The sequence below is a fragment of the Pleurodeles waltl genome, chromosome 1_2 (assembly GCF_031143425.1).
Source record: "Pleurodeles waltl isolate 20211129_DDA chromosome 1_2, aPleWal1.hap1.20221129, whole genome shotgun sequence".
In the NCBI taxonomy this organism is placed as follows: Eukaryota; Metazoa; Chordata; class Amphibia; order Caudata; family Salamandridae; genus Pleurodeles; species Pleurodeles waltl.
This window is the reverse complement of record NC_090437.1, coordinates 178869371-178884988: the sequence shown is the minus strand read 5'-3', so window position 1 is coordinate 178884988 and position 15618 is coordinate 178869371. Positions and strand designations below refer to the sequence as shown.

The 15618-nt window shown below is 44.5% G+C and overlaps 1 protein-coding gene across 1 annotated transcript in view; it reads right to left on the bottom strand.

The window, feature by feature from the left end:
* Window positions 1-15618, bottom strand: part of CFAP299 (cilia and flagella associated protein 299) — a 1354103-nt gene that overhangs the window by 204335 nt on the left and 1134150 nt on the right. Inside the window, exon 4 of the mRNA XM_069233754.1 lies at window positions 10113-10255. Within this exon, the coding sequence (XP_069089855.1) occupies window positions 10113-10255 (143 nt within the window). The remainder of the gene's footprint in view (window positions 1-10112; window positions 10256-15618) is intronic.

Here is a 15618-nt window from a genome sequence, read left to right as displayed (position 1 = left end):
GACCATGCCCAGGGGACAGAAGTCCCCTGGGCATGGCCATTGGGCAAGGGGGCATGACTCCTATCTTTACAATGATAGGAGTCATGTTGATGGGGGATGGGCGTCGTTAAAAAATGGCGCAAGTCGGGTTAAGACGATTTTTTCGACGTAACCTGACTTGCCCCATTTTAAGACGCCCATGCGCCATTTTCCCCCTATGCCGGCGCTGTCTGGTCTACGTGGTTTTTTCCCACGCAAACCAGGCAGCGCCGGTCTGATTGCGCCGTCTAACGCCATTCCATAAATACGGCGCCCGCTTGGCGCTTCAGAATGGCGTTAGACGGCGCAAAACTTTTTTACGCTAAACTGCGTTAGCGCAGTTTAGCGTCAAAAAGTATAAATATGGGCCTCCATGTTTAGTTGTGTGCGTCACTTCAGCGCGGGGCCTGCCTCTTCACCAATCGTTTTCTTTCCACCTACTTTTCTGATATCCTTTTCTATTGGATATCATCCAGTCTGAGCAAACATTACTGTTTACTGTCTAATATTATCCACATAAAAATATGATAATGTATCGATTTGAATGTTCTATTACTTTTATTGTCTTTCACAGATTACTCAATTAATATTGTCAAGAGCAGCTGTTCTGTCTTGCTGGCCTGTTGGAAAAGGCACCGGATTGGCTGCACACTGCATAAGGCATGCAGGAGGCTGCAAGAGCATAGTGGCCAGCTGAAGAGCAGCGGCAAGTGATCAGGAAAGGAAAAGTGAAAGAGGGAAGCCGCAGGAAGCTGAGCTTCAGTGAACACACGAAAAGGGTTTAGGAGAGAGAGGGTGGCGTACAGATGGTGCATAATGTAGCTGAGTGATTTACGAGCAGGATCCAAAGGATGCTCCTTCCGCAGCTGTGCAAGTTCTTGTATTCCACACCTCGAAACTCTCAAGCAATAGCCAACACGAGAGTTTCAATATAGCTGAAAAAAAATCACATTTTCTAAAAAAAAAATCTAAATGAGATTGACAGGAATAACTCTCATGTTAACACAGCACAGGTACACATATATTAACCCTTTATAGCCTGTTTGCCAACGTTTTAAATGCTGATATCTCAAAACCTACTGAAAGGATTTACGCACGGCCAACAAAAGCACGCTTTCCGAGTAATGTTCTACTTTCATGCCAAGTTAGGTGTAAATCCCTTTCAGACGTTTGGCTGTAGACATGAGCAAATGTTTCTGTGGGAGCTAAAATGGAAAGCCAGACCTTACAGGTAGTGATCTCCTAAATGTTTTATAAATCTGTCCAGGTGGTCAAAAATTGATTTTCAATTAAAGTATGGATGAATCATAATTGCACACACACACATATAAAAACATATATACATACATATATGTGGGGTACAATTTAGTAATATACTAACCTATATGTACTTATCTTCATGATATTCTGATACTTATCGATAGTTGTCATTATTTTGACAGGTCAATATTAACACCTCACCATTCTGGAAGCAAACTCTTTTCAGATCTTTAACATATTTTTGTTACACACACACACTTCATTCAGTTTCAAATTGAGCTTGGATTTACAATGATGAATCACATAACAAGCAAGAAAAAATGATACTAGGCATATTGTGTAACACAAATGGAGACCATTTGTGAGAGTATTCTTGGCAACACTCAGCGTCACATCTTGATCATTATTAACTGGTAATTTCTCCATGAATATATTTTAAAATCAAATAGTAAAGTGATATATTCACCCTACAACTGCAGGTTGGCGTGATGTCCAATGGAAACAAAAGTCTATCCAGTTATTCAGAACTGCTGAAACTCTAACCTCAGACTTATTCCGCCTCAGAACTTCAGTCCAGACCTCTAAGCCATGAACGCTGAGACTCCCAAGTCATGATGTACAACTTCTTCCCAAGGAAAGTGCCAGGGATGTAAATGTAAACAATAAACTATCCTTTTTTAACCCTAATCTGACCTAATAGGCAAAATCTAAGTAGTCCTGGGCGTTTCTGTTTTATTCGGTGGTATGCAGAAGTGCATTCTATCAAAATACAGTGAAATGAGTTTCTGTCTACATCATGGGTACTCGCAAACATTTTCTCAGGGGCCACAAAGTTTGGTCTGTGGTGCGACCGAGGGCCGCATTGATGCTAGCAGCATGCCGATCAAAGGGAGAAGGGGGCTCTGTGGGGGAGAGTTTGTGGTGTTATGGTGGAGATAGGGGGCAGCAAAGCATATAGATCTAGTGGCTGAATCGCACAATGTGAAACCAGAAAACCTGGCATTAATACCTGCTTCCCAACTTTACCAAACTGTGTGATCCTAGGCAATTGTTTTATTTCATGTTCCCTTCTTTTTCTTCATTATTGTATGTAGGAGGACGTCGCAATGCATGACTTTGGTATGTGTGCTGTGCAAACCATTCTCCTGTGTTTGATTTAATAAACTCTAAAGTTGTCCATATATAATAGCAAATCAGGCCAATCAAAGAGTGCAGAAAACAACTGACTTGCCTCTTATTTCACTATTGGCATTGTTATCAAGGTGGGGGTAAGAATTAATGTTGGGGGTGGGGGAAGAATGAAAGTTTCTGAATTTATGTTTGAAACCTTCGTTTAAAAAAAATACTTCTCCATGGACTGTTAGATTAAATGGTTCTGTTTGTAAATGAAATACACTTTTTGAATTTTTAAGAACACGTATAGTTATAGACATTTGCTGCAAGTTTTTCTTAAATAATGAAAGTGTTTCTGCAGTTAAAGCGGTGCAGGACAAAATCCTTACTTCTTTTCCTTATCTTCTTTCATATTTAAATTACGTGTCCCCTGTTAAATGGAGTAAACAGCAGCCTAGTGCTACTGCTGCTCTGGGGGGCCGCATGTAAAGGTCAAAAGGGCCGCATACGGCCCCCGGGCCATACTTTGAGTATCACTGGTCTACATAGAACAACGAGGGAGCATGAAATACAAAAGTGAATAGGTCAAGTAGTCTTTGCCGTTCACCCGAGTGAAATGATGTCCAGGAACCACATGGACTGGTCAGTCCGGGCAGTGCCTGAACCTTTTTTTGCCCTGATTAACAGCACAAGGTGCACAACAGGCCAAATCTGTCTGTTTCTTGGATAAGCTTGTGGAGTGGCTTTTGGTGGTTGTTATAGCCCAATTTTCCTCTGCACGCAAATTAAAAAAATATTAGATTCTCCTTTCATGAGTTTCACAAAATAGTACTCGCACGCTCTCCTTACTCATCTCTTATTGCACTTTCTCAGTTAATGACCACCCTACTTGAATTGTATGTGATCTATATCCAATACATTATATTTTATGAATGTGCACAGTATAAAAATGTCTTTTTCACTGAAACGTGCGTTGATTTGAATTATGAGGTTGCTTTTTTAACAATGATGGTGGATCCTTCATGTTACTCGTTTTTCTTCCTTCAGCTCTTCCTCATCCTCCTTCATCTTAGTCTCCCTCCACATTCCTTCCTTTTTAGGTCTCAGCTCGACTGATGTAATCTACATCGCAGGCTTCAGTCCGCCAAAAGCCTCCCCATTTGCTGCCACCATCGTCACTCCATTTTACAGCATTCCCATTTGCTGCCACCATCGTCACTCCATTTTACAGCATTCCCATTTGCTGCCACCATCGTCACTCCATTTTACAGCATTCCCATTTGTGAGGGGCATGCACATGTCATGTCTCTTCCAGCGCTTAGCCCTCCCCAAGCGCACCGCACAACTCCTTTTTCTTTTTTAAATGGGCGGCCGCTCCGCCACACGTTAGGACCACTGGTGTGTTTGAAACAGTCAAAGGGGTCATTTCTCCTGCTTCCACAAGGGCCGACGGCAGTCTTTGTTTCTGGAGTGCTAAAATAAACTTGAGAGGAGCCTCTTCACACAGACATTAAACAGCTTTCTCAAAAAACAAGTTTTACATTTGTTTCTGGGGTGCTCCGTGCAAAATGGATAGCTCCATTACTAAAATGAACTCGGGAGGAGCCTCTTCAACTACCATGCATGACAGACCGTTACCATTGCTACAATAGACTCAGTAGGAGACTCTTCAAACAAAAATATAACAGATTTATCAATATAAAATGATACATATAACTACAAACATTACTTGAACTTTCTCTTGCTTTATTTGTTCAGTTGACACCCAGTATAAGGCTGAATTAATTACATTCATAGGCACCTTTTCCTCATAACCTAAGTGGTACGATCCGTCCAAGCCGGACCATGGTGTGGGAAAGTTGCATATGCGCGCTACACCTCTTACATTACTCCTCATCAGCGCCAGGCGGAGACACCGACACAGTGGTAGGACAGGAGGCCACACTGGACTGTGAGTAACTGCTGTCATATGTAGCAAGCCACAGGTGTCAGAAAACTTCAAGCAACATGAATGTCATGTGTAGCTTACACACCTGCTGCATATTAACTTTCATTAATTGTGTACTGATACCAGAACACACCATATGCTTGTGGTTTCTGTCATTTGTGGAACGTGATGCTACCGCAGTTCAGTCTAAAACTATGCTCATATGCTGAAGCTAAGTACTGAAGAAAAGCGCACACATTCACACTACCATAGTGGTGGCGTGGGTGAGTGTCTGCTTCGTGGCGCTGTGTGTAAAGTGAGGAGAAGGCAGCAGCTCAAAGCATCGGAACATGTGGCTGTTATGGAGATGATGCTCTTTGTGGCTGTACAATAATATTGGCTCCTTCTGGGCACTGCAGCGATCCATTGAGGTGACGCTATTTGAGGCTGTAAAAATGTGTTGGTTGCTTCTGTTATTCATTCGGTGTTGGCAGCATTTCTAACCACGCACCTACTGCTGAGAAAGAGGGTGGTTGGGTCTGCGGTAGTTTCCTTGCAGTTGGCGGTGGTTGGTTCTTTTCCTATGTCCCTTCTCCCGGTGGCTTCCACCTCCCTCCCATGACCACTTTATTTTCTAAACCAAAAACATTTTAAAGGTTTCACATTCAATAACAGTCCCAAGTTCATAAAATAAACAGCACTTATCCATTGCCTGCTGCAAAATTATTTTAATTATTATAACGTATTTGTTAGTCTTTATCCACAGCTTTTATGAGAATTAGTGATTCTTTGCCGTCTCTATAATTAAACTCTGCTATGTCGAGACCTATTGGCTATGCCAATGCTTGTTACTATTCCCGTCCTCCTCCAGTGCTTTGCTTTTTTCTCCTCTTCATTAGACTCACCTCGTTCCATAGTATCCCTCCTCTAGCCTCTCAGTCCTATTGCTTTCCTAACCGAGTATCCCTTTTTCTTCGCTCTGTGTTGCTATCTACTTCTTAATCCCAGTCTGTTTCACTTCTTAATTATTTACTTTTACATTAACTGTATTTTCAAATAATTTGCTTGAACTACTTGAGATTCGAATCAAATGATAGAGGCTGGTCCCCTATTTTTCTGTTAGGGCCACTGGATATGTGTGGCAACAGACGATCAAAAAATATGCAATGGATATCCGAGGCATTACTAAACATAATTTATAAGGCAACAATATGTCCCTATAAACATAGTCACAATAACACAATTCTAAGGAATTTTATAGCTAAGCAGAGTCCAGCACTCATTGAACCCTAATGTTACAATCGATATGTATGACTTTCTAACAGCCTATAATTAAAAAAATGGTCTGAAGAAGATAAAAACGAATTTACCTTTATCTCTGCACTTTAGCTCCACACGAGCATACATAGACTTTTTTAGATTCACAATACAAAGGGCAGCTCAATAAAAAAAAAAAGTGTTAAGTTATCTTTACTGGTCAGGATACATTAACATATTTGTACCCCCTGGCTTACTGAGAGCCACGTGACTTGGGTTTTTTCAGTGCCAGTCTCGCAAATGTGCTGTCTCTGAGATCTTTTGTTTACTATCAGGGGGCTTACAGCCCGCTCATTGCTTGCCATTGTTGGGCTTCTTTGTCACTTTCACATGTCTGCTTCTATTTAGTCAGCGCATGACGACTTTATTTACTTTGTGTCTGCTGAACCCTCTCATGGAGCATGACTCACAGCTTTTCTTGGGGGAGACACTTTTTTCTTCACTTTAAACAGTCCTTGGAAGTGCACTTTGCCCACCTCCTGAGCTTTATTTTTTTAAACCCTGCCTACACATTTCGTTATGCCTGCGTATTTCTTTATTTTCAGCTAACAGTTTTTCATGCACCCAGAGGCAGCATATGTCTTCATATTTGGACTTTTTTTTGCAGTTTTATATGGCACAAACTCAACCAGAAGGTATTGGAGCGCTTTACATGAGCACCAGTTTAACCTTCTTACGTTTAACCACTCTATGCCACTCCACTCTATGCCACTCCACGCCAATCCACTCTACTCTATACCTCTCTATTCTATGCCACTCTACCCCACTCCATGTCACTCTAACTCATGCCACTCCACCCTACTCTGCGTTACTCCACCCTGTGCGTCTTGACTCTACGCCACTCTACCCTACGCCATTCCACTATACTGCACTCTATTCTACTCTATGCCACTCCACTCTATCTCATTACTCTGCGTCACTGCACTTCACTCTGAAACTACTCTACACCACTCTGTGCCATGCCACTCCACTTCGCTTTCCTTTAAGCCACTCTTAATCCAACCCACTGACTTTTAGCCATGCCACACAGCTGTCATGCTGCTGAACGACATGGCCAAAAGACACTGGCAAAGCCATTAGCTCTTGCATAAGTCACACCTATTGGTTTTGGCAGTGCTTGTAAGTATGAGCAGTGGGAGGGAAGGATTAGGGGTGTATTCAACTGGATGTGTTAGTCAATTTTTACTAGCATAGCAGTAGCGAGTTGACTAAATAAAGGGACATGAAAAGAAAAAAGTATGCACCTGTTATGCTGTACAGTCCGTGGCAATATTATCTTTATTGTGTCACTTTTCTCACACAGATTGATCCAAAAAGGGACTTTGACATTATGGAAAACTCAAAGAATTCTTAATAAAATTAAGTACACGCATTGATCAGATTTTATTAAAAATATTAGTCACCAACAAATAATGAATTTGTCTTACACAGAATTATAGGAACACTTAGGGCCTTATTTATACTTTGTGGTGCAAAACTACACTAACGCAGTTTTGCACCAAAATGTTTAGCACTGGCTTGCACCATTTTTTAGCACCAGCTGGGCATCATATTTATGAAATGGCGCAAGTCGGTGCAAAGGGTAGGCCACAGGGGTCCATTAATTACAGATTAAGAACTGCTGCTTTGTGTTAAATTAGGGTTTCCTGTGGTGAAATGTTGCACTGAGGCCTACTCCTCATGGAGAGGTGAAATGAGAAAAGGAGCACTTTCACCCTATTTTACAGCACATATTAAAGTAAATGTTGCTTAGAGCAGACAGAGTGGGTGGAGTATTACGAAGGTCACTAATAATGACATAAAACATTTTTGTGACGAAAATGAATCATTGTTTCCACCCTCATTGAAATGCATCTAAATTTGGAAGGATTTTTTTCATGAAGCAGACACTGGTCATTCCCCATTCCATCAGTTGGGGACATAAATTCAGTTTGGGAAATGTTTCACCTCATTCAGAGCGTTTTCAAAGCTGAAGACAGCAATCGACCAAAAGGTGGGTGCTTACGTGTATGACACAATATTGTACAAAGTGGCAGTGTTTTAATAACCTTTGTGTCACCTCATTAATAGCATTTTAATATCTGAGGACAGCAATCAATAACGGACTGGTGACTGGTTACATTTTATTAAGCATTTGGCACAAAATTGCATTAAGTCTCATTGTCCTACTAACGGTTTAAGTGGTTTGAGATACCATTATATCTGTTTAGTTACAATTTTAAAATTACGAAGGAGATGGTGGAATATTTGGCGAGTGCAGAACAACCATAATTATTCAGAAGTGGCATCAGAATTAAAGGAAACACTGAACACAGGACCTCTCTAACTTAGCACACTTCAGAAGTGGATTCCATAAAATGATATAACACGCCAGAGTTGGTCTCCAGATTGGGTCACGGCATGTTGGACTGGACACAACACTTGTGATGGCTCCCAAAACTAGACATCCAATACCTAATAGCAATAGTCCAGGTGTGGAATGCAGAACTTGACACAAAATGACAGCTGGGCCCTCCACTGCTTGATACACTGCTCCAGAGCGGACCTTATCAACGATGACGGCGCTGCAGACTGGCAACTCAGCCTGCACTTCCTGCTGCATATATCTCTCCCACTGCTCGCCAAAATGTTTCATGCTGCCTTGCATATCCTGCCGTGTTGGCTTCCTGGTTTCAGGGTGACAGGCTTGCATTGCTGTTACCTGTTCTTGAAAGGTTTTCCCTATCTCAGGGAACCTTACATTGCTGGTGCCTGCGCTGTACCTGTTCGCTAGGTGTGAGGTAATCATTCACTGCTGCTGCCCGCCCATGTTGTATCTATTACTGCTGTGAGTGTATGTGTTTGTGTGTAATAAAGTATGCACTGCTGTTGTTCCTCATACACTTTTTCTGCGTGCCTTAGAATGTTTCCATACAGTAAAAAATGGAAAACAAGTGGGTCTGGAGTTTACTCGAGTCAAAGCTATTAATGTTGTAAACTCCTAACGGGACTTTTCTTGACACATAAACTGAAAAGTAAAACAGTTTCACATACGTGAGCTGAAGGCTGCCATGAGCACAAAGCAAACACACAAAAGGAAACAGAAGTTCGCTTGCAGTGAATAGTATCGGCATAAGTGCAATTATCCATGTTACCGTCAAAAGTGGAACTATCCATGTAAGTGGAAAAAGTGCAAAAATCCATGTAACAGGGTCGATGTCATGCAAAGTGCTCTACTACAGCCCAGTGAGATTGCGCTGCCTATGAAATAAAGAGAAAAAATAGTGCAGAAAACATGGAGCCTCGTATGTTTTCTGTAGTTGGCCGGTGCGCTCGAGGAGGGCTAAACACTGGAAAAGGCATGACGTATGCATGCCTTTCACTAATGAAATCAAGCTAATTTTAAAAGGCAAGCCCACAAACCACCCAAACTGAGGGGCTTGACATGGGCGGGGTTAAACTCCCACAGAGCGATTACACAAAGCAGAGCGCTTTGCCCTTGATCCTAAAAAAGGGTTGCCAGTGCTCTGCTGGGCCAGTCTAAAAACACATCAGTGGGCAAATCCTCTGAACTGAAAATTTCTCGATCACTTGAATTGAGGTTTGAAACTACCTCTGCATCATTATCACATTAAATAGATTGCAAGTATGTATGGAATAAATAATCATGTCATCAGACTGACTCTGCCAATCACGTATTTACTCCTCAAAGTATTCCCCCTGGGGTATTCAATGTAGCCATGATGCATCATGGAAAGAAAATTGGTCGGATTTCTCTAAAGTCTAAACCGAAGATATCTACTTGTCTTTCTCCGATCTCTCCCTCTCTCCAAAAGCTAGGAAATCACACGATATCACTCAGAGACAGTATTTATTCCAGTGAGCTGCAACTGAATTTTAGAAAATAATAACATAAAGCTTTGTTTCATATAATGAAAATCCATCAAATTGACCACTGCCTCCAGTGCTGACCACAGGTGAAAGGATGCACAATATGGAATGTCGTCTCTTTCAACAGAAGGATCAGCTACTGCTGAATGAAATAGACAAAAGCCAACCCCAATGACATCAAGAAGAAAGAACCCATTTGTTTTGCATGATGGATTCAGGGTGACACAGGATTTTACTATACAATTTTATGTTCAATTTGCACCCCCAAAGAATACTTAGTTTACACTGGAAACGTAATGTACTGTTGTTTTGCTCTAGAACACATGCACATTGAATATAAATAATAGATGTACTAAAATTAATCTGAACCATATCAAGCAGCGTCTCTCGCCTAATAGCATGGAAAAATCAATTTGCAATATTATAAATCAGTAAAATAATAAAGGAAACAAAATAATTCACTTTGCTAAAGCACAACTTGTCCAACATGTAGACATCGCTCTGCTTACATGCTCTTATTTTAGCCAATTATGATACTATATAATAGGAGACTGTGGACCGCACCCAAACCCAGGGCTACATAAATAATTGTAATAAAGTGTGATACCTCAGATCAGAGGGTCTTGGCATGAGCTTTTTCTTTCCATTGAAGTAGGGTTCGAAATCTTCATTCTTCAGTCTGTGGGCATAGTCAATGTATCCTGACAATTCCTGATTGCGAGCAGTTCGATCTCGAATGAAGATTATAGACTGTATAAAACATAAATAAATACAAATCATGTAAAATAACAGTACAAACAGGTGTATAATCATAAGCTCCACCAAATAATTCAAATCAGCAGAATGAAATCCAGCTCAGTCTGAAAATACCAAACTGCAATCCATTACAATTTCATTTATTTTCCCTTTCACCACGTATGTGCTCTTCCAAGCAAACAAAAAGCAACTTTGATTACTCGGTTACTCACTACCTCTTTGATCCTTCCAGGACTTAATTTGTGTTTTGCTAATAACTTTGGCACCATTTCACAAATCTTTAGAAAACTTTCCAAAATAAATTGTTCATTCACCTCAGACCCTCCCTGGAAAGTTTTGTAGTGATCAATTAAGTGTGGGCTGATCTCAAAAAATCATTTTCCTATGTGAATTCCCATGGGAAATTCTGGGAAGCAAAAAAGAAAAATGGCTGAACAGAATTGCATCAACTTTGGCAGAAAGTTTGAACTTTACCCAGAAAGCTCTTCAGTATTTGATGTAAATCCGTTTGTGATACATTTGCATTGGGTTAAAATTATAGTGATATCTAGACGGTTTCTCCTGTGGAGTCCCCTGGTACAAAACAGAGTGATCTGATAGGCCAAGGTGGCTTTTTTTCTCATTGGTAGCTTCGATCCCGCGGAACTGGTACTGGGCGCACGGACTGAGCAATGTGATTGACTGGCCGTAACAAGAAGAAAAAAATGTAGGGCTCGGGAGCCCCATGCCTATGTCCTGAACCAAGACATATAAGGAGTAGGGCAAGGGTACCATTTCCCCCTGGAAATTCCGGGAGCCAAAATAAAACAAGCATTTGCAATGCAACGGGTCTCGCGTTTGCTCATGTTAGAACTAATCGCATTGTAAACTCCTAACCCGACTTTTCATCTATCGGCAAAAGTGCTTTTATGTACGTAACCCGAAAAAGTGAAATTAACTGTGTAAAGCGCTCGACTTCTGCCAAGCTAAATCGCGCTAGTAAAATAGAGAAAAAGTAGTCCACGATCTGACAGAAAACAGCGAGCCTTGTATGTTTTCTGTACTTGGTCGCTGCGCTCGAGGAGGGCTAACCACCGGAAAAGGCATGATGTGTGCATGCCTTCCACTAATGAAAGCAAGCAGATTTTACAAGCCCACGAACCAATCAAACACACTGACGTGACGTCGACAGGGCTCTGAGCCCTTTTCTAATAACTAAAGCGTCTCGCTGCGATACACATGCGCGAGCGCATACATCGCAGGCTCGACCCTAAAAATAAAAATTTGTGCCACTGGTCTCACTGTACTCCTGATAGACGTAGCATGGCACCCATTTAGTTGCACAGGAATCCCATGGGAGTCAAGGTACCAGCAGCCCACTTCAACAAGTTAAGCTTACACCATCTCAGTGTACGGTAAGTGGCACTTTAGATGCAGTATCACAGGAGTCCAGGATACTGTGATTTTTTTAAAATTAAAAAGGTAAATGTGGAGTGAGTGTTCATGGGTGGGGTTGACATCCCATGGGGGCCTGGGCAAAGGGCGAGACTGAAGGACAGGCCCTGCTGCCAACCCCACAATATGAATGGTCTAACAACATATGCAGCGGGCTGTTATCCAGGGATGGGTGCACGCCCTACGACCAAACCTATACTGCACACAGTAAAAGGTAGGGCTCAGTGGGAAGGCTGTGTAAATATGATCAAAATCCCTAGAAATTCACTGAACAAAAAACAAAAAAACAAAAGCTAAAGTGACGTTATAGGTATGGTAAACAGATCTTACTTTTGGGGGAGTAGCTTCATGCGTCAGGAGGGCAGTCGCACTCTAGGAGTGCTCTGGATGCCTCTGTCATTCGCAGTCAACCGCCACCTAACAGGGTGCCTTGCAACAGCACCACGTGTTAGTGAGATGCCCCCTGCACTGTGGTCGATGCTGTGGGGATGCCGGGGATGAATGTTACTTTGTGGCTGCTGAGCCCCAGCAGGGGCCCAAATGCCTTCCTGGTGGCCCGTGATCCTGGGAGCATGCCACTGATTTGGCCTGCCAGGGTGAGATCGCCTGTTGGGGGTGTATGCCCCATGGGCATGCCACTGCTGACCGGGCTTGAGGGTCAGGGAACAGCCCCAGGACGCACCATTTATGGGAGCCTGCGGTGAGTGTCCATGCAACCTGAGGAGTGGCTTCAACTGGCGGGGCCTGTGTGCGCTAGGCCTGATGCTGTCTTGGCTCAGCCACCTGGGCCCGGCTGGTCCACCGATGCTTGCCCCCCTGAAGATGCAGCAGTGAAGGATGACCTTCCCGCTGTGGCATGCAGCCAGCAGATTGGGCCAGTTGGTGCTGAGGACCGGACCGTGGTATAGCCAGCCTCGCAGAATACCAGACCTAACTGGGGAGCCTGGAGCAGAGGAAGTGCTCCCGGACCTGTCTTGGGGCCAGCCCTGAGCGTGAGGAGGCCCACCCCTCAGGCTGCTAACTTTTCCTGTGTGTCCTCCCCATGCACAGGTTGAGACCGCATGCTGCCTGCCTCTCCTGTAGTGTTGTGGCTTGTGGTGGAGGCGTACTGGCGGCAACTGGAAGTGTCTGCCCAAATGGGGCCATTGGTCTGCCCACCTCATGTTGGCAGGGGAGGACAACTGCATTAGTGCAATATATTGTGGACAGGGATCAACACCACAAGGGGTCCTGCCTGAACTGCCCTTTTAGTTGCTGCAGCCCTCTGCTTCATCTGCCTGGAGACACACCCGCAAGAGCTGGCCCTTGTGTTGGAGGGCTCTCATCCAGCTGGAGGTGGGCAGGCCTTGGACCATCCTCCCGGGGTGGCAAACGAGCTGCAGATAGGCTTTCCTACACAGTGTTGATGGAGCAGCGGCTCTACCAGTGAGGCCTTCCCACCCCCGTATGCCTCCCCACTTCCTGGAGGGAGTACCTAGCAATGAGGGACCTTCTTACCCCACTGTTCTGGAGCAGTCAATGCCTTGCAGTGTGGTCAGCATGGGCTGCTTTGGTTGGGGTGGACCCTTGGATCGATGGCTGGCTGCTGCTGTCCTTCCTGCGGGACAAGAGTGAGGGAAGACCCCCCGCCAGCCTCATTTGACAAGGTGTGTCCTGGCGTGGATGCCTTCTGATTAGCTGTCTTCTTGGTTTGTCATCGAGGGAGCCCATAAGGTCCGGAAGCCCAGGCATTGCCCAGGGGTCCCGCATCGGCCCATTTTAGAGACTGGGACTTGATCCTAAGGAAGGCGCACTTCCTCTCGGCTTGACATACCATATCCAAAGATCCTTATTTTCCCAGATTATATCAAAGAGGAACAGGCACATTGCCACAGAAACTCAGGTGTTTCATCTCTCCTGCACGTTGTTGTTCCCAGCTCGACTCAAGGCTATCCATGCTCAAAAATCCTACTTCTTTGACACGCAAGAGGCTGCCTGGGAGTGGCTCATGAAGTAGAGGTAGCTTTGCCGGACGGGGTGCCCTCCTCCCAAGGTCGGGGGTGCAGCGGTGGCACACACTTGCTCCAAAATCGAAGAGGATCCACACCTACTCCTGCAGGAGCCACGGCAGTGGGCGGGTGGACTCGTGGTCCCTGCATCACTCCGGGGTAGAGGCTGCACCGTACACAACAGATCCATCTCCACTTGCCAGAGCCTGGAGACTCAACTTGATCAGAAAAGGCAGACTCCAGGATGTCTCCTGGGCCTCTCACACCAATGTCGATGATGGATTCTGAGCTCTATCAGAGCCCCACGCTGTGATCCACTGCTATAACTGTGGCCCAAAGGCTTGGGGGTTACTGGCCAGGTTCGCAGATTGATATGTTGGATTTCTGTTGGTTTACTCAGAACCGGCAGCAAGGAGGGGTTCATCCCTCCACGTCTGTATTCATGTTGGTTTTCACATTAGTTACCAATTTAAGGGCGACAGATACTTCTGGGGTCAAAGTATGAGGTGGGGGAAGGTTGAGGAGATGGGATGTTAGTTGCTTTGTTTTTGTGTTTGTTTTGTTTACTGTTTGCACACACACACAGACTTATCGATGAGTCATGATACACTAGGAATGTGGTACAGCACACTCTTCCACCACATAGCCAACATGGGCTTCCTTGAGAAGAGTGTCCCGCTAATAGCCCAAACACCACCACTGATCCAGTCCTACAGTGCCCCTTCCTTGGCCTACGATGGCTTTTCAAATCATGTCCTAAAATGTAACGGAATGTTGGATCGCATCAAACATTTGAAGGGCCTGCATTATGCCCGTTGGTCCTCTGCTTCTGTCTTGATGTTCCAGGAGACCCACCTTCTGGGTACCCGCTGCCCAATTTTTATGTGCCAGGGATATGACAGAGCATACCATTCTGGATACAGCAGGGACTCCTGCGGGTTGATGGTCCTGCTCTGCTGCACCTTTCCAACGGTTGTTACCCAGATAAAGAGCTACCCTCAAGGTCGCTATCTTGCCCTGACCAGATCCCTAGCGAGTCACACATTGAACCTGGTGTGCGTGTACATCCCTCCTGCAGCCACCGACGTCCTTCATACATAGTTAGCGCTGGTGCTGATGGCTCTTCCCTGTGGCCGCACTGTGATTGGCAGGGACTGCTGTCCCCACCCCGGGCCTGTACTCTACTGGCACCCCTTTAACACAGCGTTGTGCCAATGCTCTCCACCTATTGAGTAGTTGGCTGTCTGCCAAGACACCCCAGGCAGCAGCAATACCTGTTGCACTCACTTACGCATTGACTTAGCTCTAATGCCAGCCAAGGATTGTCTCAACGTGTCCCACATGTGCATTCTTCCATGAGGATCTCAGATCATGCACCACTCATCCAAGGCATAGGAGCAGTAACAGACAATCCATGCCTCCTGTGGAAGCTCAGTGCTTGGTATCTCCAGGACGAGGCCTACACGCAGGTGCTAGTAACTGAACTGAAAGCATACTTTCAAATTAACAAAGGCTCTGTATGCTCTGCTGACACTCTAAGGGATGCCAGCAAGGCCATCATTAGGGGATCACCAAGAGTAAGATTAGGGAAAAGGAGAAATTCCAATTCCAACACCTAATGCAGTTGGAGGCTCGTGCCCTCTGCTTAGAGATGCGCCTTCCCACTGATTCCCAAGGTGATGTCTCATGTAACTCGACCTCCTGTGCACAGATATCCGTCTCTTAACAAATGAGGAAGCGAAGCAACTATAAGTGTATGCCTGGGGGGATAAAAATGGCAGATTGCTATTCTGACTCGCCACTCAAACTCAGGCGAGCAGGATAATACCGGAAGTCCTCAGTAGCGGGTTTTGTGCCCCAACACAATGCTCACACCATATTGCAAACTTTTGCCGCCTTCTGTAGTCACATCTATACTGTGGTCCTGTGCACAGG